Raw genomic sequence first — 22921 nt, 5'->3', positions numbered from 1 at the left:
AACATTTGTACATAGAGTTATAACATTTCACAGCACAAAAGGCTCATATTCTGTTCATTTCACCTGGATCTCTAAAGGAGCTATTCACTTAGTTTCACTCTCTTCCCATTTTCGCTACGCTCTCTTAAGTCTTTTCTTTTCCAAATAATTTCCCTTTCCGGCAGTTGTGGCAGAAAGTGGATTTGATGCATTTTGTAATTTTAATTTCTTTGCCTGTTTTTCTTCTCGTCCCTGAAGACATTGATTCCTCACTGAGGTACAACTTCAAAGATGCTGGTTGGCTTCTGGTATGTAGCCCAGGTGGTTTTTTACAGGCTAATTGCAGATGTAGGAAGCCATTTGCTCCATCCAGAAATACCTTCAAGCCCTTCCCTATTACATTCGCTTTCTTAAACAATTCCAGGATTTTCATTTCCATATTCTACTTGAACTATCATTCCATGTATGTATCACCCTTGAAGTGAAGGATATGTTCCTGATATATGCCGTAACTTCACTCTTGCTAGTTTGAACCAGTGTCCACTTGTTTTACTCATTGAATTTTCTTCTCAGTATTTTAATGGAATCACTTCCTCCATACCGTTAACTATATTTTATACTTATGTAAGATCATCTCTTAGATGCTTCCATTCATGATTAAAAGACCCATATTTCTCTAATTTTCTGTCATAACCTGGGCCTCTGATATCAGGAATCAACCTTGTGGCTGTTGGCTCTCTGTTTTTTGGCAACCAAATGGACACGTCACTCAAGGTGTAGTCCTATCAGAGCAGTGTACAGTTTCATCATGCCTTCCTCTGACATATTCTTCTGTTTCAGCTATGTACTTCAGCATTTTCTATTTGTTCATGGGATGTGAGAGATGCTGGCAAGGCCAGCATTTGTTACCCATCCCTAATTACCCTCGAGAAGGTGCTGGTGAACCGTTAACGACTTTCTTCATTGTTGCTTTGCGTTGAGTGTTGAGGCTCCTGAGACTCCTAGGTCTCTTTCAACTTCATCTGTAATTATTTCAATACTATTCATGAAATGTTTGTGATTTATTCATGTGTGAGCTTCAACCGTGTTTGGAAAATGGCTACTTTAACATGGGGATTTCTTAGCCAAGCTTGATTCTGTTTTCGGCTGATGTCCACACATGCACACTTCCATTACACACTTTATGAAATCTGTGTCCTCAGATGAGCAATACACAGAAACCAAATGTAAGATTAATTTCCCTAAAAGAAAGTTTGTATGGCAAATCTATTTCAGAATTTACACAGTCTGGTTTTAAGTTTGGTTTGGGAACAAAATAAGTCAATTGTGTGTGGTATGGTGTGATGTGATGCATTGTATATATATTAATTTAATTAGCTTCCTACTAAGAAGTTTTATGATATTTTTATTTTACCTTATGTCTGTGTGGTACCTACATGTCTAAAAAGGGTTAGCAGCTGATGAAAATAGCAGATGTATATCCCAGTATTTCTCATCTTTCTTGATATAATCGAAGAGGAATGAATTGCTGGGTGTCAGGCGAGCTAACATTCATTATACTGTAATTATAAGACCTTTGATTATCAGTTCAAAAATGGAGATTATTGGTTATGATGATGTAAGCCTAAATACGAATTCAATGTCTTGATTTACTGCATGTACTTTTATTTTTCAATTTTCATGTCTCTTACAAGTTTAACCAACATCTACCACCCCTTGCATTTGACAGCTCTACATTTAGTCTTTCTTCACTTTTTTGACATTTCCTGACCCCACTGTCCCCCTTTCCTCAAATGGAACTTCCATATCCCTCCCATTTTTAAAGCTTCCTCTGTGTAGAGGGGTTCCTCTTTTATGGCTAGCATTGCTTTTCTCCTTGACCATTTCTCACTTTTTGTAAATGAATGCTTCCCCTTTATTTTTTTTTGTGTATAGGTGTATGAGGGGAAAATTTTAGATTCCTAGGATATTGGGACAAGTATTAGGTAGGAAGAGGCTTTTTGAGATGAGATGGATTTCACCTAAACTGGAATGGTACCAGTATTTTTGCAGAAAGGGTAAAGAGAACAGTGAGGGAGAAATTAAACTAGTAAGGCAGGGGTAAACAAAAAAAGGAAATTCATAACAATACCAGAATGATCATTTAAGAATGTTTAAATATTTATGTTGCAAAGAGCATCAAGAATAAATCACACAAAAATAAAATTGACAGGAAGGTTCAGGGAGAGGGTTTCTGTTTAAATATCCAAAATTGTGGGGATAGACGGGCTATTCCTGTAATTGCCTCTCCTTAATAGTCATGACACTACTAAAATTCTCAATGTGATTGGCTCAGCTGTAACTTGAGAGGTTTCTAGTGGGCCAGTGAAATTGTGGGCTCAGGCAAACCAGGGACCACTGGGATTTATAAAAGGGAACTCACTAAAATTCAAGAAGAGTCTAGCCCCACCAGCCTGATCTTTAAAACAAAACAAAATCAACTTAAAACTGTAAGGCAGATGGTTGCTTTTTAATGGTCACCCAGGCACAAACTAAAGCTGAAAAATGCAGAGTAAAAAATCTGTTCATTAAGTGTGTTTGTAAAATCACGGGACTTGATTAGAGCCTTTTTAACAATTTATTCATTGGATGTGGGCGTCGTTGGCCAGGCCCGCATTTATTGCCCATCTCTAAATGTCTTTGAGAAAGTGGTGGCTCTCCACCTTCTTGAACCGCTGGAGTTTGTGTGATACTCCCACAATACTGTTATGTAGGGAGTTCCAAGAATTTAATTTGGTAATGATGAATGAATGGCAATATGTTTCCAAGCCAGGATGATGTGTGACTTAGAGGCAAACTTGGAGGTAATGGTTTTCCCTTGCTCGAGCTGCTCTTGTCTTTTTTTCCACTACTCCAAAAATCACTTGGCCTGTTTTCCACTTACTCTAGCCTTACTCCCTTGGGTAAATTGTAAACACATTCCCACTTCTTTTCCTATCACTGATTCTTCCTGCTTTACCTGTACACAAACCACTGTTTTTTCCTGTGACTGGACCTCAGAACACATAGTACTTTTACTTCCAGAAGTTTTCTGCATTCCAATTATTGCAACAGATTTTCCCTGTAACTTCCAACACATGATTTTGTGTGTCCAACTTTATTATAATGAAAACACCTCCATTTTTGAGTGTCACTTCTACCCTCTGAATCTTCCTTTTTAGTCTGAGAGAAAACTATCCTGGGAATTTCCACCTACTCCTCTTCCCTGACTACCTACCTTCCTTTCACCTTCCCATTTTCTATCTTTCTCTGATTTGAAAGGGTGATGAAAAAAAGGTTTAGATCTATAATCATCAGCTATCTCTGCTGCTTGTCTTAGGTTTTAACCCTCTTCCTCCACATGAGTCCTCACTACAGAAGGAATTGAATCTTTAAATTCTTCTCAAAAAATTACTTCTATGAGCTGCATATGTTGTCTCTACATTTACAGTTTTGGTAGACAACAGACTTATGAACAAATGTTGGAGGGTTCATTAAGGCGATTTCACGCACTCCTTTTAGATTTTACATGGCCTTCTGGCACATAGCCTTTCATTCTCCTTTATATATGTTCCTCTCTTTTTTAATATGTAAATTCTATTGTTCCAGACGTCTTTGAAACTGTATCTTCCTCACAATATTAAAATTTTCATGGTACCATTATTGCCTGTAACATTTGGGAAAAATAAACACATTCCTTAGACTTGCTTATCTAGCTAGTTGTAACAGACTAAGATCCCTTTGAAATATAAATATCCCTTCACTTATCTAAAAATGCAAATTCCCTTCACACCTTATGTGCTAAGCCAGCATCCATGTTTACTCGTTAGCATGTCAAACACCTAGCTTCTTTTAATGAGTTAAAGCTTGCAGTCTGCTTGACTACAAAATGTAATTAAATCACAAGCCAACAGACCCAACTATACTTACCCCCATAAGCCTACTTCACAATAAACCAGAAGAATATTATGAAAATTATTATACTTTCATGACAAGGTGGGTGTGAATCCTTTATATCCTGACTCAAGAGGTAGGAATGCTACCATTAAACCAAAGACTCACTTCAATTTATATCCATAATATATTAAAATTCATGAGTTAATATGCTACCTGCCCATTAAAATCAGTGCACAACCCTATAATGCTGATGACTTCTGTTCTGAGCTGCTACTCAGTTGCTGCTGTAGGACATTCCAGGCTGTCACAGCAAACACAGTTGAAATACATCTTCCTTGTAAGGAGGCCCATCCACGTGGGAACACCAGCATACTGGTTATGTTATTGGACAAGTAACCAAGAGAGATCTTATGAATAGGCTCAGCAGTTCACTCAGTTCCGAGTGATCTCACACAATCACAGAGTCCTTTAAACTCTGTCTCCCTCATGAGAAATTTCAGCTCCTCCTTCAAGGAGTTTGCCTGATCCCCAGCTGACAGCAGCACATAACTGAACCAAGATCCTCAGGCACAGTCTTCAGCACAAATGGTGGATCTGTAGAACCTGCTCAACACAACCTGAATGGTATAGGTCCACCACTGTTATCTTCAAGTAACAGAAGCAGCTGTAGCAACTTATTTTCTTTGCTTATTCTGAGCTCCTGGATCTCGCCTCCTCTTCTTGAGTCTTCAGCCTGTCTTCTACTCCACTGAGCTGGTGGCACTTCTGCACAAGATTTGGCCTGGAGTTCCAAAATGGAACAGGATGTGAATTCTTGGGACTTGAGATGCCCTGCCTTGCCTCTGTTTATTACACCTTAAACTTAAGACTTAAATAAATAAAGGTTCATTAGCTACTCACTAGATTTGTCGCTGGGTCAAAATCCCGGAAGTCCCTTCCGAACAGCGCTGTGGGTGTACCTACACCACATGGACTGCAGCGGTTCAAGAAGGCAGCTCACCACCACCTTCTCAAGGGCAACTAGGGATGGGCAATAAATGCTGGCCTAGCCGGCGATGTCCTCATCCTATGAATGAATAAAAATCAAGATAGCTGTTTCCCTTCTGCTGATGATGCTTTGTTATTGGGAGGTTAATTAAAATGTTTTTATGTAACTCTTATTTCCTGTATACCTCAGATTTTAATTTACTGATGAGAATTAGAACTCTTTAGGGTTACTATCTCCTGTTATATAATTTTAATGTTATCCCCAGATCTGATTGATTAATTGAACACTGCAATTATATGATAAATTATCAAATTGGGTTTAATTTTAATAATTATTTGATCAAGTCTTACTTTATAGTTGATTGTTTTATATTAAATTAAACACTTAACACTATACTCACCCCACATGACTACTTGACTGTGGCATCACTTGGCAATTTTTTTCCTCCCATTTGGTGAACACTCACGGATCACAGCCTGCTCCGATCCCATCCTCCTTTGTGCTGCTCTGCTCCAATCCAAGCTTCCTTTATGCTGTTCTACTCTGTTCTGCTCCAACCCAAGCCTCCTTTATGCTGCTCTGCTCTGCTCCAATCCAGGCCTCCATTATGCTGCTCTGCTCCAATCCAAGCCTCCATTATGCTGCTCTGCTCTGCTCCAATCCAAGCCTCCTTTATGCTGCTGTGCTCCAAACCAAGCCTCCTTTATGCTGTTCTGCTCTACTCTGCTCCGCTCCAATCCAAGCCTCCATTATGCTGCTGTGCTCCTATCCAAGTCTCCTTTATGCTGTTCTGCTCTGCACTAATCCAAGCCTCCTTTATGCTGCTCTGTTCTGCTCCAATCCAAGTCTCCTTCATGCTGCTCTGCTCCACTCCAATCCAAGTCTCCTTTATGCTGAACGATAATTTCACTTGTCTCAGCCTCAAAAGGATCACCATTCACTTTAGCTACTCTGCCTTTTTGTACTCTTGTAAAAGCTCTTGCAACCTATATCAAGCTGCTACAGAAAAGCCAAATTTAACAACACTCTGCGTGTACCAATATAAGGACTGCAGCAGTTCAAGAAGGCCACCACCACCTCAAGGACAACTGGGGATGGGCAATAAATGCTGGCCTTGTCAGCAAACATTCCATGAACAAATTAAAAAAAACTCCGCAGCCAAACGTGAAGTCCAGCTTCCAGCTGCCTGTCATTTTAATTCATAGCCCTTCTCCCACTCTGACCTCTGTTCTCAGCCTCCTACCCTTCCAACGAAGCTCACTGTATGTTCGAGGAACATCACCGTGTTATTTGATTAGACACTTTCTCGCCTGACCAGCTGCGTATTTTCAACTTTTCCTGTTTTTATTTCTATTTTCCAACATCAATAATTTTTAAATAAAGAAGTTTTTAATTTGTTAATATGAACATATAATCTGTAAATTAATAATGTCTTAGTACTCTGTAGCAGAGAATTGGTTTTGTCTTGTGTGGACCTGTATGAGGCTTGGTGTGTGAGCTGATTCTTGAAGGGAGTGTATGAGTTGAGCTGCCCAAATATTTGCTGAGTCTTCCTGTTTCCAGAAGTCTAATATTGTTTTTTTTTCCCACGCAGAACAATTGTTGGAATTCATGCATCAGCTCCCAGCTTTTGCTAACATGACAATGTCAGTCAGAAGAGAACTTTGTGCTGTGATGGTGTTTGCAGTGGTGGAGCGGGCAGGCACTATAGTACTCAATGATGGTGAAGAGGTGTGTATCTTCAAATCAGTTTAGTGAATTTTGATTTTGATGTAATACCTGGAAAGATGCAATGTTAAGTTTTAATTTGTGTACATAGATTTCCTTTCACAGTATAAATTTGAAAATCCAGCCTGCTCCAATTAAACAACTTAATTAACTCTAGAAGTCCTATTTGTCACCAATAAGATACACGTTGGTGATTTTGCTGAACTTGATGTGAGACTTCAGATTAGATTCTGAGTTAACTTTTGACAAATAGCATTATGGGAAATTGACTGAAGTTTCAAATGATTACGTGACCATTTGAATATATTTCCTTTCGAGCTTTCAAACAAAGCATACTTTTTCCTTTGTGCAACTAATTTCTGTGAATTTGACCACAGATTAATAAAATTTAGAACTATGGAACATGTTCTGGATGGAATAGAAAATGTTGAATTATTTTTGATGGAAAACAACAATTACAGGCCTCAAATGAGCAGTTTCTAAATGCAATAGACGTAAACGGAAGCCTTTTGGCGATTATTTCAGGACAATTGTTTCTAAAGTTTTTCTTTTGGCTGCAGTAATTTCTGATTTAAAAGCTGCTTTTCTATTCTACAGAAGCAGCAAAAGAGTTATTTTTCTGACATGCGCACCGATTGTCATTGAGGAAACGGTTAACATTTTTAATTGATTGAACCACTGGCTATTACAAATATTTTGCTGTGATAATGCAGATTCTGAAATAACAAAAGAAAATAAATTGAACATTATAGCATATTTCATCTTTATAATATCTACATATGTAAGATAACAAAATTTGGATGCACATTACCCAAAGCACTTGATCAACAATTCTGAATTTTTTGCTGGGCTGATTGCTCCTCAATTTTCTAATTTCAATATTGTATGAACAAACAGACTGAATATTCAAAAGTCTTTAAAGAGTAAATTGAAGTAAAAGAATATGTTTTATGCTAACCCTGTTTCAAGGAATAGTATGCCTTGGCATTTTAATGGTAAGATTGCTAATGTGGTCAATAAAGGATAAGTCAGAATGCAACTTTATTTTCAACAATAGTGGAACTTGTACAACCCATTGGGACTAACATTTTGTACCAGATGGATTGAGCAGGTTACAGCTGGAAAAGATACTACTCTGTTGGCAAACTGATAGGCACGATAGGCTCAATCAATGTATATGTCACTAGCATCTAAATAAAATGCTGTTTATGTTGATTATTACATATAATGGAGGAACAAGCAGCCTGTCAGAGTGATGGACAATCTGCTGCCAGACCCTTGTCAGTGTAGCTAGGAAATTAAATTTTAACGTATGCAAGAGCAATCTGGAGGTCACATTTTGCTCCGCTTTCTCCCTTCTTGGCCTGCATAATATAATTAACAATCTGTTAGAGGTATCGTGGGCATTTCAATATGATAGAATTACAGGGTATTTTGAAGCACGGGCCATTCAGCCCAACAGGCCTATGCTGGGGTTTATAGGTTTGAGGCAAGTTGGTTTGGGGTTTGAAAATGTTTTAATTTAAAATTCCGACCTTACCTAAATCCGCCCCCCTTTGGGGGTTACAACTATCCCACTTTCTCAACATCCCAACCTATCAAACCCCTTCATAATTTTAAAGACCTCTATCAGGTCACCTCTCAAGCCTTTTTTTTTTTGAAGATCCCTAGCCTGTTCAGTCTGTACTGATAGTTGTACCCTCTTAGTTCTGGCATTAGAATCTTTTTTACATTACTGCTGTGCCTATATATTCTGTTTGTAATATGAAACCCAGAACTGTGTACAGTATTCTGTGTGGCCTAACCAAAGTTCTAAATATCTTTCATTTCAATATAGAGTGTGAGGTGGTACGCTTTGCTAAGCAGTATGTTGTGGAATATCTAATATACTCGACACAGAGTCAACAGTAGGTAGATTCAAGCAGCAGTTCTTTATTTAGTACAAATATGCACTCATGGGAAATGCTTTCAGAATGCTCTAAAGGCAATTCGAAGTTACAAAGTTTCTGTTGGTTATCTATACTGTCTTTGGGATAACCCATCATTAACTCACAATGTTCTTGTACATCTACTTGTTACATCCTTAATTACAAATGAGTTTACAACATAAACATGGAATGACCTAAGAGGCGTTCCATTTCGTGGGGCACTGGCATCAGTATTGGAACCGGAGAGATCTGTATCGTTGGGACGGTCTCCACTTAAACCAATCTTGGACCAATGTTCTACCGAAAAGGGTAAAAAGGGTGGTCATCAGGACTTTAAACTAGAAAGTGGTGGGGGGAGGGAAGGGCAAAACTCCAAGAAGTATGACTAATGGGAAACAAAGCAGGAGGTAAGCGTGTGGGGGGGGTGGATTCAACTTCATGGAAAATTATGAAAAAACTGAAAAGAAAGGAGAGCCCAGGAGAGGCTATTAAAGTCCCCAGAACACAAAATAGGACAGAGTGTTTGGAAAGGGCTAGGAATCTAACTTCAAGCACATCAGATAAAGGGACGACAATGAGAAAGGGGACGGGAAATGCAGGACTGAAGGTGTTGTATCTGAATGCACGCAGTATACGAAATAAGGTAAATGAACTTGTGGCGCAGATTGAAATTAACAGGTATGATGTGGTGGGCATCACGGAGACATGGCTGCAAGGGGATCAGGACTGGGAGCTAAATATCCAAGGATATACATCCTATCGAAAAGATAGGCAGGTTGGCAGAGGGGGTGGGGTTGCTTTGTTAGTAAGAAATGAAATTAAATTGATAGCAAGAAATGACGTAGGGTCAGATGATGTAAAATCTGTGTGGGTAGAGTTGAGGAACCGCAAAGGTTAAAAAACCATAATGGGAGTTATGTACAGGCCTCCGAACAGTAGGGGCACAAGATACAGCAGGAGATAGAAAAAGCGTGTAAGAAAGCCAAGGTTACAGTGATCATGGGGGATTTCAATATGCAGGTAGACTGGGAAAATCAGGTTGGTAGTGGATCCCAAGAAAAAGAATTTGTGGAATGTCTACGAGATGGATTTTTGGAGCAGCTTGTGGTGGAGCCCACTAGGGAACAGGCAATTCTAGATTTAGTGATGTGTAATGAGGCAGATTTGATAAGGGAGCTTAAGGTGAAGGAACCCTTAGGACAAAGTGACCATAATATGATAGAATTTACCCTGCAATTTGAGAGGAAAAAGCTGGAATCAGATGTAACGGTATTACAGTTGAATAAAGGCAACTACAGAGGCATGAGGGAGGAGCTGACCAGAATTGACTGGGAGATGAGCCTAGCAGGAAAGACAGTGGAACAGCAATGGCAGGAGTTTCTGGGAGTAATTTGGGAGACAGAGCAAAAATGTATCCCTAGGAAGAAGAAGCATACTAAAGGGAGGACGAGGCAACCATGGCTGACAAGGGAAGTTAGGGACAACATAAAAGCTAAAGAGAAAGCAAACAATACGGTGAAGAGCAGTGGGAAACCAGGGGATTGGGAAGCCAACAAAGACCAACAGAGGAGAACTAAAAAAGAAATAAGGAGGGAGAAGATTAAATATAAGGGTAAACTAGCCAGTAATATAAAAGAAGATTGCAAGAGTTTTTTTAGATATATAAAGGGTAAGAGAGAGGCAAAAGTGGACATTGGGCCGCTGGAAAATGACACTGGAGAAGTAGTAGTGGGGAACAAAGAAATGGCGGAGGAACTGAATAGGTACTTTGCGTCAATCTTCATGGTGGAAGACATGAGTAACATCCCCAAAGTTCAAGAGAGTCGGGGGGGGCAGAGGTGAGTATGGTGGTCATTACCAAGGAGAAGGTGCTAGGAAAACTGAAAGGTCTGAAGGTGGATAAATCACCTGGACCAGATGGATTACACCCCAGAGTTCTGAAGGAGATAGCTGAAGAGATAGTGGAGGCGTTAGTGGTGATCTTTCAGGAATCACTCGAGTCAGGGAGGGTCCTAGAGGACTGGAAAATCACTAATGTAACCTCCCTGTTTAAGAAGGGAGTGAGGCAAAAGACGGGAAATTATAGGCCAATTAGCTTGACCTCGGTCGTTGGTAAGATTTTAGACTCCATTATTAAGGATGAGATTTCAGAATACTTTGAAGTGCATGGTAAAATAGGGCAAAGTCAGCATGGTTTCATCAAGGGGAGGTCATGCCTGACAAATCTGTTAGAATTCTTTGAGGAGGAAACGAGCAGGTTAGACAAAGGAGAGCCAATGGATGTTACCTTGGACTTCCAGAAGGCCTTTGACAAGGTGCCGCACAGGAGGCTGCTCAGTAAGATGAGAGCCCATGGTGTTAGAGGCAAGGTACTAGCATGGATAGAAGACTGGCTGTCTGGCAGGAGGCAGAGAGTGGGGATAAGGGGGTCCTTCTCAGGATGGCGGCCGGTGACTAGTGGAGTTCCGCAGGGGTCAGTGTTGGGACCACAACTTTTCACTTTATACATTAATGATCTGGATGAAGGAACTGAGGGCGTCCTGGCTAAGTTTGCAGATGATACAAAGATAGGTGGAGGGACAGGTAGTATTGAGGAGGCGGGGTGGCTGCAGAAGGATTTGGACAGGTTAGGAGAATGGGCAAAGAAGTGGCAGATGGAATACAACGTGGGGAAGTGTGAGGTCATGCACTTTGGTAGGAAGAATAGAGGCATAGACTATTTTCTAAATGGGGAGAGAATTCCGAAATCTGGAGTGCAAAGAGACTTGGGAGTCCTAGTCCAGGATTCTCTTAAGGTTAACTTGCAGGTTGAGTCAGTAGTTAGGAAGGCAAATGCAATGTTGGCATTTATTTCGAGAGGACTACAATATAAAAGCAGGGATGTGCTGCTGATGCTTTATAAGGCTCTGGTCAGACCACATTTAGAATATTGTGAGCAATTTTGGGCCCCGTATCTAAGGAAGGATGTGCTGGCCCTGGAGAGGGTCGAGAGGAGGTTCACGAGAACGATCCCAGGAATGAAAGGCTTAACATATGAGGAACGTTTGAGGACTCTGGGTCTATACTCGATGGAGTTTAGAAGGATGAGGGGGGACCTGATTGAAACTTACAAAATGCTGAAAGGCCTGGATAGAGTGGACGTGGGGAAGATGTTTCCATTAGTGGGAGAGACTAGGACCCGAGGGCACAGCCTCAGAGTAAAAGGAAGACCTTATAGAACAGAGATGAGGAGAAACTTCTTTAGCCAGAGAGTGGTGAATCTATGGAATTCATTGCCACAGAAGGCTGTGGAGGCCAGGTCATTGAGTGTATTTAAGACCAAGATAGATAGGTTCTTGATTGGTAAGGGGATCAAAGGTTACAGGGAGAAGGCGGGAGAATGGGGTTGAGAAACTTATCAGCCATGATTGAATGGCGGAGCAGACTCGATGGGCCGAATGGCCTAACTTCTGATCCTATGTCTCATGGTCTTATGGACCTGTTCACCACCTTCGTAGTTCCAGAGGAATTTGTAAAACAATCATGGAATGACCTGACCTTTAGCACAAACAATGTTCACAATTCATTCCAAAACATAAACTTTGATTGTCTATCCTGATATTTTGCTGCTGTGCCTAGTCATCTTTATATCTTGACCCTGGGGTCAAGCTTTCAGTTTATTACAGTATAACTTATAGCCTATTCATCAACTTATTTTATCCTGACCCAAAGGTCACATTCCTTTAGCTTTACCATGGACTGATCCATAGGCTAGTCATTAACTTCTGGGCCTGGCCAAAAGGTCATATTTATTCTAGTTTTTTTTTAAACTGCAAGCACTTTTTCTAAAACTTATATCTGCAACTTGGCCAAGCCTGGGTAATCCCATGATGCATCCTGATATGCCTCTTCAAGGAATAAAGAGGCCATCTACTCATTTGAAAATAAAATTTTAAAGTGGAAATGGTTCACAAATCATTAAAAGTAGATACGCATGTAAAACATAAAACTGCAAAACACAAGTACATTTCTAGAGGAATAGAATTATAAAGGAATGAAATAGGAGCTTGCAATAAACCTTCTTGGACTTTAATTTGTCAGTGTCCCCAGTTAGAGCTTTTTTTCATTTATTATCAGCGTATGGTTTCTGTAGTCGAGCTAGTTTTTTATTCAACTAAGTAATTTTCTATTAATAGGGCATGCTATAACCATTTCAAGTCTCTCATAATCAATTTTTTCCTGGAAAATTCAAATAAATTATACCTATTAGATCATGTTCATCCATTTGCTACATCTCCACGAAGAATTCCAGCAGACCCAAGGCTAATTGATTTTCATGAATTGTATATGGAATAGTGAAAATTTCAATTAAATGAGTGCAGCAGAATGACATCATAATTATTAGTTTTTAAATAAAGGTAATATATGCTGTGGCCAACTGCACTGTAAGGTACATGGAAATCCAGCTTCACTGAAACTCAGTTTGGGTTTCGCCAGGATCACTCAGCCCCTGACCTCATTACAACTTTCGTTGAAACATGGACAAAAGAGCTGAACTCGAGGTGAGGTGAAGTGAGAATGATTGCCCTTAACAACAAGGCAGCATTTGACCGAGTGTGGCATCAAGGAAACCTAGCAAAACTAAAGTTAATGGCAATCAGAGGGAAATCTCTCCACAGGGTGGAGTCATTCCATCACAAAAGAAGATAGTTATGGTTGTTGGAGACCAATCATCTCAGTCCCGAGACAGTGCTGCAGGAGTACCTCAGGGTAGTGTCCTATGCCCAACCATCATCAACTGTTTCATCAATTACCTTCCCTACACCATAAGGGCAGAAGTGAGGATATTCGTGGACGATTGCACAATGTTCAGCACCATTCATGACTCCTCAGATACTGAAGTAGTTAATGTCAGCAAGACCGGACAATGTTCATGCTTGGGCTAAGTGGCAAGTAACAATTGCGCTACACAAGTGCCAGACAATGACCATCCCCAACAAGGGAGAATCTAACCATCTCCCCATGACATTCAATGGCATTACCATGGCTAATTACCCCACTATCAACATCATGGAAGTTTCCATTGACCAGAAACTGAACTGGAGCAGCATATAAACACTGTGGCTATAAGAGCAGGTCAGAGGCTGGGAATTCTGTGGAGAGTAACTCACCTCCTAACTCCCCAAAGCTTGTCCAACACAAGGCACAAGTCAGGAGTGTGATGGAATACACTCCACTTGGCTGGGTGATTGCAGCTTCAACAACACTCAAGATGCTTGACACCATCCAGGACAAAGCAGACTGCTTAATTGGCACCCCTCCACCACAATAAGCATCACTCCCTCCGCCACCGCGCACAGTGGCAGCAGTGTGTAACATGTAGAAGATGCACTGCAGCAACTCACTAAGGCTCCTTGGACAGCACTTTCCAAGCCCACGATTTCTACCATCTAGAAGGACAAGGGCAGCAAATGAACGGGAACACCACCGCCTGCAAGTTCCCCTCCAAGTCACACACCATCCTGACTTGGAACTGTGCTGCTGTTCTTTCACTTTCACTGGCTCAAAATACCTGAACTCCCTTCCTAACAGCATTGTGAGTGCTCCTGGAACAAATGGACAGCAGCGGTTCAGAAAGGCAACAAACCACCACCTTCCCAAGGGCAGTTAAGGATGGGTAATAAACACTGACCTAGCCAGCAATGCCCACATCCTATGAACGAATATAAAAACAATACAACTTGTTTTTACGTAGAAAAACATCCCTTGGTGCTTCACTTAAGGCATTAGCAGGCAAACATTTATGCTGAGACAAAAGGTGATGTTAGGAGGGGATGACCAAAAGTTTGGTCAGAAAACTGAGTTCTAAGGAGGGCCTTAAAGCAGATGTAGAGGCAAAGAGGCAATTGACTTGAGGTCAATTCCTGAATTTGGAGTTAGATGGCTGAACGCATCCAGCGAGATGTACAAACTGCCAGTCAGAAGAATTAAGAGTTCAGTGAGGCCTGGGGGGGTGGTTGGGGCTCGGGGACTGGCGGGGGGGGTGGGGTGGTGTGTGGGGTGTGGCAGGAGGTGACCGAGGGTTATAGGGCTAGAGATTAATTGGGATGCTGAACAGTGTGATCAGCTTGAGATGATGACCGGATGGGGCTGGTGGATGGAATAGGTAGCGATGGTACGGGAGTTTGTGACACAAGCTCAAGACAACAACAACTTCAGCTTTCCAAATGTTTAACTGAAGGAAGTTATAGTTCATTCAAGGTTGGATATTAAACAAGGCGGCCTGACAACAACACTAGTGAGAAAAAATGAGAACCACACATAGTGAATTATTTGAATTGTATCACATTGACAAAAAGAGTGACATAATGATGGCTTCTCTTCCAAAGTTGTAGTGCATTGTAAAATAATCAATATGATTGAATAAAGAACAGTAAAACAGGGAAAAGAGTTTTATCCAGTATTGCCACTAAATATCGCTCATCTGATGGGCTGAATCAAAGCAAGTGAATTGTTCACAAAATTGTTTGGTAGAAGTGTAGCCGCTTATTTGTTGACCATTTTGTTTGGTGATACATTTTAAATCGGAAGATTGTCCTGCTTCATTGATTGAAGACAAGTGATGCTAGCAGTACAAATTTACAGTGCCTAGTTAACCAAATTTTATCTTACCTTTAAAGGAATATTGTTCAGTTAGCAGCAAGCATAAAGAATGCATTGAACCGACATTTTTGAATGATTTAATACATTCTCAGACAATTTCACTTGTTACAGATCCTTTTGCCAATTATTTTAATATTAATAGCATTATATATCACAGTATAATATTCTGTAACAACAAAATTTAACCATCTACCCTTGGCATTCAATGGCCATAACATTGTTGAATCCCCCACTATCAACATTCTGGGGGTTACCATTAACTGGACCAGCCACATAAATACTGTGGTTACAAGAGCAAGTCAGAGGCTTGGAATTCTGAGGTGAGTAGCTCACTTCTTGACTCCCAAAGCATTTTTACCATCTGAAAAGCCCAAGACAGGAGCATGATGGAATACTCTCCGCTTGCCTGAATGAGTACAGCTCCAACAACACTCCAGAAACTCAACACCATCCAGTAGAAAGCAGCCCAATTGGTTGGTGCTCCATCCACCACCTTAAACATTCACTGCCTCCACCACCAATGCACAGTGGCAGCATTGTGTACCATTTAGAAGATGCACTGCAGCAACTCACCAAGGCTCCTTGGACAGCACTTTCCAAACCCATGACCTTTGCTTCCAAGAAGGACAAAGGCAGCAGATACATGTAAACACCACTACCTGCAAGTTCCCCTCCAATCTGAGTACCATCCTTACTTGGAACTATATCACCATTCCTTCACTGTCACTGAATCAAAACCCTGGAACTCCTTTTAACCGCACTCTGGGTGTACGTACACCACATGGACTGCAACAGTTTGAGAAGGTGGCTCACCACCACCTCTTCAAGGGCAATTAAGGATGGGCAATAAATGCTGGTATAGCCAGAGATGCCAATACCCTGTGAACAAATAAATTTAAAAATAATTGATTTTTAAAAAATCAAATTGAAAACATTTTTTGTCCCCTTGCCTTTTTTAATATGTTCATGGGATGCAGGCATCACTGGCCAAATTAGCAATTTTTGCCCATCCCTAATTGCCCTTGAGATGGCGGTGATGAGCAGCCTTCTTGAACCACGGCAGTCCATGTCATAGAATGATAGAGCCATTTATGGAAGAGAGGGAGGCCATTCGGCCCATCAAGTCTGTTTGTTGGATTTTGACCCAGCAACAATGAACGAAAGGCGATAAATTTCGAAGTCAGGATGGTGTATGACTTGGAGGGAACTAGTAGGTGCTAGTGTTCCCATGCATCTGTTGCCCTTGTTCTTCCAGGAGGTAGAGGTTGGAGATTTGAAAGGTGCTGTCAAGGAAGCTTTAGTGAGTGGCTACAGTGCATCTTGTACATGGTAACACTGCAGCCAAAGTGGTGATGGAGGGAGTGAATGTTTAAAGTGGCAGATGGGATGCCAATCAAGTTGGCTGCTTTGCCCTGGATGGTATCAAGACTCTTGAGCATTGTTGGAGCTGTGCACATCCAGGCAAGTTGGGAGTATTCCATCACACACTCGACTTTTGCCTTGTAGATGGTGAACAGGCTTTTGAAGTCAGGAGGTAAGTTACTCACCACAGAATTCCCAGCCTTTGACATGCTCTTGTAGCCACAATATTTATATGGCTGGTCCAGTTAAGTTTCTGGTGTTATGATATGGCAGGTGGTACTTGCCTGGCTGACAAAATCCCAAAGGGAAACTTGGCCAAGCTATCGCAACGATTTGTAATTTGTATTTTTATTACGAGAAGGTATGTGCACTGAAATCAGAAGTAAAGTGTCCACTACCACTTTTGGAGATTTTAAATATTAAATGAAAACATTTATTAACAAAAGAAACGAAAGCTTAAACATACAAAATTACAGTTACATAGTCAAATTTAGTCTTACAACATTCCCCAAGAGATTTCTACTTCGCTAGACTCCCAAAATAAACACCCTTTCCAGGCAACAGTCCAAATAGATTCTTAATCTATAAAACATCCAGTAATATTACCACAAGGCACCCATTGTTGCTAAAAGGGAGGTATTTCACAGGGCTTCCCTCTCCCTCTCACTCGACAATGGAATTCCAAAGCTTTCAACAAAACTTTGCTTTCTGGAATGAGTAAGCACTTCTCTGAGATGACTCGAAGCTGATACTTCACAGTTCACTCTTCAAGATCTAACATGGCCACTTCTCATACAGCTTTCAGTCTTTCCTTAAACATATTTTCTCCCCATTTATTCATTAAATCCAGTGTTTTAAACCTTACTTTTCCCAGAATATAAAAATCTTTCTTGTTTCCATCTTGTCTTTGCTTTTGGGTCAATAAAGATATGATATCCCCACTACTTGTTTACCTGTGAGCTCCTGCAAGATGCAAACATTTTCCATGTCACCTTCTAATTCCCCTTTGAAATTCAAACAGCATCTCAATTTACCTACTATTGCTAATGTTAGCTCGTCCATTTCCATTTCAAAATGCCTGTTTTTACACCTAACCTCTTTGATGATTTAAATCTTGCAGTCTGATTTGTCTTCAGTTTAATTAAATTAGTCACACACACACACACACACAACCCCCACAAGCCTGCTTCCGTATCCCACAGTAATATTAGGAAAAGAATGAAATCTCCTTCACACTTGGCAGTGTTCCACCCCGGGATTCAGCAATGGTAACGCCCAAGCCTGAATGCTGTCCTGGACTGCTTCATTTTCTGAGGAATCGCAAATGGTGATGAACATTGTGCAATCATCACCGAACATTTCTATTTCTAACCTTTATGAAGGAGGGAAGAACATTGAAGTAGTTGAAGATGTTGGGGTTAGGGCACGGCCCTGAGATGTAGCAATGTCCTGGGGCTGAGATGATTGACCTCCACCAATCGCAAACATCTCCCTTGTGCTAAGTGTGGTTCCAACCAGTAGAGAGGTTTCCACTGGCTTCCCATTGGCTTCAAATTTTCTAAGGCTCCTTGATGCCACACTTGGTCGAATGCTACCTAGATGTCAAGAGCAGTCACTCTCAACTCGCCCCTTCAATTCAGCTCTTTTGTTCATGTTTGGACCAATGCTTTAATGATGTCTGGAGCCAATTGCAACTGGAATTTTCCTCTGTTGTGGTTTGGGGTGTGCATGGGGTACTGGTATCTCTGTGGTCAAGGGCATTTCTCTTGTACTTTTATCAGCTGATAAGTATTCCTGTGCACAATTGTAAAAAAAAACCTTGCTTACCATTTCACATGTATCCTGATGACACCCACCTCTACCTCACTACCACCATTTTTGACCTCTCCACTGTCTATAATCTGTCACACTGTCTGTTTGGCATCCAGTACTGAATGTGGAGAAATTTGCTCCAACTAAATATTGGAGGACCAAAACCATTGTCTTCGATACCTCCCACAAACACATATTTCCTTACTACCTATGGGGGAAAACGGTGACATAGCGGTAATGGCACTGAACTAGTAATCCAGAGGTCCAGGCTATTGCTCTGGGGACGCAGGTTCAAGTTCCCCCAAGGCAGCTGGTGGAATTTAAAATCAATTAATTAATCTAGAATTAAAGCTAGTCTCAGTCATCGTCACCATGAAAGCGCCATCAATTCTCATAAAAACCTATCTGGTTCACTAATGTCCTTTAGGGGAAGAAATCTGTCATCTGGCCTACATGTTACTCCAGAACCGCAGCAACGTGGTTGTCTTTTAACTGCCCTCAAAGGGCAATTAGGGATTGACATCAAATGCTGCCATTGCTTGGGATGCCCACGCCCCATGAAAGAATAAAATAATTCCATCTCCATCATGTCAAACTGTTCGCAACTTCAGTGTCCTATTGAACTTAGCTGAAATTCAGACCACATGTCTCAGAGAAGAGAAATTTCCACTGTTTGATGAATTTCTGGCATTAGCTTCTCAAAAATCCACCATTTCACACATATGTTCCCACCTTCAGGGCTAGTCCACTGTAGGTTGTTTTAAAAAATATCACAACTCTGCTGTCAGTCAGTGAGACTGGGAACTGACTGCAGAACTATGATTGGAGGAACAGCGAGTGTGGGAGAGACTAAATCTGTGAGGAGCTGCTACCACAATCACAAGTTCTCTCTCTCCCAGGCTGGCTGCTCCAGCTTCCTTCTTCTGCTGTCGCTCCACCAGAGACAGAATCTCTGATTGGGTGAACAGCAAGGCCAGGAGGGAGGGAGTTATATGATTAGAAGAGATGGAGCAGTTACCCTAGTTGGTCCCTCTGCCGCCATGCCGGAGACTTTCAGCTGCACCATCACCAGTCATTTGACTGTATGAGCAGCCTTTAACTTTTATACCCCTTTGATTTTCATTCTTTTCTGGGCCTGGACCTTCTGATTCCCTTTGTCTACATATATCAGGACTTCATTAGCAAAAAGCATGAGCATGAATATGCATCCATTTGCTTTATAGCACAGTGCATGGCACATCACCCAATCAACATTTGAATCTTTTGTTTGAAGTTTGTTTTTTTACCAAGGTTAAAAAAAGCATCTTATAAGTAAATAAAAGAAAACTTTTTCACACCTGTTAGAAGGATCTCAAAGTGGTTCACATATAATGGGTAACTTTTAAAATGCACTGACTGTTATAGGCAAAGTTTAAGAAAACGTTTGAGCGATGTATATTTGCTAGGATCCTGGGAGAACCACAGTTGTTCTTTGTATAGTGCCATGGGATTCTTAACAAGCACTGGAACAAGGGATAGCAAATGGCGCTTCAGTTGAATGTTTTTGCTGGTGCCTCTGACAATGCAGAACTCCCTCTGCCACACTAGAACTTGAGGTAGAGCGTTTCTATAGCGTTTTAACGCGCAGCTACTAACCAAGAGATAGGATTGTTTCCATTTAAACTAGGCTGACAACACACCTATATACCACATTTTAATACTGTTTATGTCGTCGTACAAGTCGACCTGTGAAGCCTCGAAAAGCATCGGCTGATATACCAAGTATAACGGTGAACCACTGACATGGGCGTGGGTGGTTGCCATCTCTGTCATTAGCCATGCAGGCTCTGCTCTGTGTGGGCGTGTCTTAAACTCCTGTGCATCTCCACAACACACCCGTATCGCCTGCTTGATCCCTTGCACCCAGTTATAATGTATCAGTAAGTAAAACATCCATTTGTGAGATGAAAAATTGAGGCTGACTACTAAGGCGAGTATAACACGTCATAGCTGAATAGAGGGGTCAATTTATACACCGAGTGTATGCCAACATATTTTTGGGGCTGAAAAATTGGGGCTCGCCTTATACGTCACAATCTATAGTATATATCTTAAGGAAGACAAAAATTGTTTGCCTACAGTCATTTATGTTAACTGTAAACCCTAAGGCTTTTTTTAATGCCATTTAATGGGCATTAATTACAAAAGTAAAGAGGTTATATTGCACTTGTGTAAGACACTAGTTAGGGCTCATCTTCAGTACTGCATTCAATTCTGGGTGCCATACTTGAGGAAGGATGTGAAGGCACTGGAGAGCGTACAGAGGAGATTCACAAGAATGGTTCCAGGGATAAAGAACTGTAGCTATGAGGATAGATTGGAGAGGTTGGGACTCTTTTCCTTGGAGAAAAGCAGGCTGAGAGGGGACTTAATAGAGGTATTCAAAATCCTGAGGGGTATGGACAGAGTAAATAGTGAGAAACTGTTCCCACTAAGAGACCATTGAGAACTAGAGAGCACAGATTCAAAATAATTGACAAAAAGAGTAAATATGATGTGAGAATTTTTGTTTTCACCCAGAGGGTGGTTTGGAGTCTGGAACAAACTTCCTGAAAGGATGGTGGAGGCAGGTTTGATCGAGGTATTCAAAAGCTAATTGGATTGCTACCTGAAAAGAAAATAATATGCACAGTTACGGGGATAAGGCAGGGGAGTGGGACTAGATGGAATGCTCCTTCAGAGAGCCAGCGCAGACTTGATGAGCCGAATGGCATCCTCCTGCACTGTAAAGATTCTGCGATTTTTCAACTAGTGTGGTTTCAATAGATGGTGTTTAGTCACTGAAAATGTCATTAATCCACTGCTGGGGGAACAAATAATTCAGTCTGCATGGTATAAGACATACTTTTTGTGAAACAAACTAAATTTTCAGTAGAGAGAATTAATGTTCATAATAAAATTGTAATATTAAAAGAATGAATTATCTGAAATGTATTTTATTTGGTTTTGTTTTGTTAGTAGAATTTATTGGTAATGGATAAAGGAAAAAACTGCGGATGCTGGTAATGGAAGTGTTTTTGATGCTTTAATTTCTTTTGTGCTAGCTTGATTCTTGGTCAGTCATTTTAAATGGTTCTGTAGAAGTCACATACCCTGATGGAAGACTCGAAATCCTGTGCATGGGCAATAGTTTTGGGGTGTCTCCTACTTTGGAGAAAGAATACATGAAGGGAGTGATGAAAACTAAGGCTGATGACTGCCAGGTAATTAAGCTTATTTGCAGTATTGTCTGTGTTTTTCATTTTAAAAGCTAGTTGGAGTTTTAAGTTCTGGATATGATATTAAAGTAAAATTTTGAATTAATGATATTCGATGCAACAGCATGTTCACAACTGACTGGAAAATATTCCACTGTTGCCTACAGTAATTTCCATTAACTATAAGCCCAAAGATTTTTTGTAGTAACATTTTCAACTAATGCTGTTTCAATAGATTCTGTGTTTAGCTACCGACTGTGTAATTAATCCTACTTTGGGAAGAAATTAATTCAGTTTGAATTGTATTAGACTTTTTTGGTGAAATAAATTCAATTTTCAGTAGAAAAAATTCAGAATAAAATTGTGATGTAAAATAATTAATTAAATGAAATGTATTTTATTTGATCTTAATGAGAATAATTGTAAGCCTGAAAGACTTTTCCATACTTCACTATAAAATCAAGTAGTTTACTCTTTATAGAGATTCTTATTAACCTGTAATTCTGTGTCTAATTTAAGGAACTCGCATTTAAAACATCACAGCCTTTCAATGCCTTAGCCTCTCGCTACTCATAAACAAGGAACACATGTATATTTTATTTTTAAGGGTATTATGTTAAAAGAACAATTTCTACTTTCAAAATATTATGATAGGACACATTGACCATATTGGATATCTGGAGATTTTACGAGTACTCACTTGAATGATACCATAACGTTGTATTTTCAACCTTTCCCAAATAATTCCATGCCATTTTTGGGGAGCTGAACCTAAAGTTAGAAAATTGAAACGAATTCTTCACAGAATCTCACAGTGCAGAAGAAGCCCTTCGGCCCATCGAGTCTGCACCGACACATGAGAAACACCTGACCTACCTACCTAATCCCATTTACCAGCACTTGGACCATAGCCTTGAATGTTATGACATGCCAAGTGCTCATCCAGGTACTTTTTAAAGGATGTGAGGCAGCCCGCCTCCACCACCCTCCCAGGCAGCGCATTCCAGACCGTCACCCCCCTCCGGGTAAAAAGGTTTTTCCTCACATTCCCCCCCTAAACCTACTGCCCCTCACCTTGAACTTGTGCCCCCTCGTGACTGACTCTTCAACTAAGGGGAACGGCTGCTCCCTATCCATTCTGTCCATGCCCCTCATAATCTTGTACACCTTGATCAGGTCGCCCCTCAGTCTTCTCTGCTCCAATAAAAACAACCCAAGTCTATCCAACCTCTCTTCATAACTTAAATATTTCATCCCAGGCAACATCCTGGTGAATCTCTGCACCCTCTCCCGTGCAACCACATCCTTCCTATAATGTGGCGACCAGAACT

General features: G+C 40.7%; 1 protein-coding gene across 6 annotated transcripts in view; it reads left to right on the top strand.

Annotated features, from left to right (window-relative positions):
• rapgef2b (Rap guanine nucleotide exchange factor 2b) overlaps nt 1–22921 on the top strand; it is a 534998-nt gene that overhangs the window by 386813 nt on the left and 125264 nt on the right. For all 6 annotated transcript variants that reach the window (XM_078540424.1, XM_078540432.1, XM_078540414.1 and 3 more), the window contains 2 exons: nt 6477–6613; nt 21438–21596. In XM_078540424.1, the coding sequence (XP_078396550.1) occupies nt 6477–6613; nt 21438–21596 (296 nt within the window). The remainder of the gene's footprint in view (nt 1–6476; nt 6614–21437; nt 21597–22921) is intronic.

Source organism: Cetorhinus maximus, chromosome 1, assembly GCF_964194155.1.
Source record: "Cetorhinus maximus chromosome 1, sCetMax3.hap1.1, whole genome shotgun sequence".
Lineage (NCBI taxonomy): Eukaryota > Metazoa > Chordata > Chondrichthyes > Lamniformes > Cetorhinidae > Cetorhinus > Cetorhinus maximus.
This window is presented reverse-complemented; position numbering and strand designations above follow the sequence as displayed.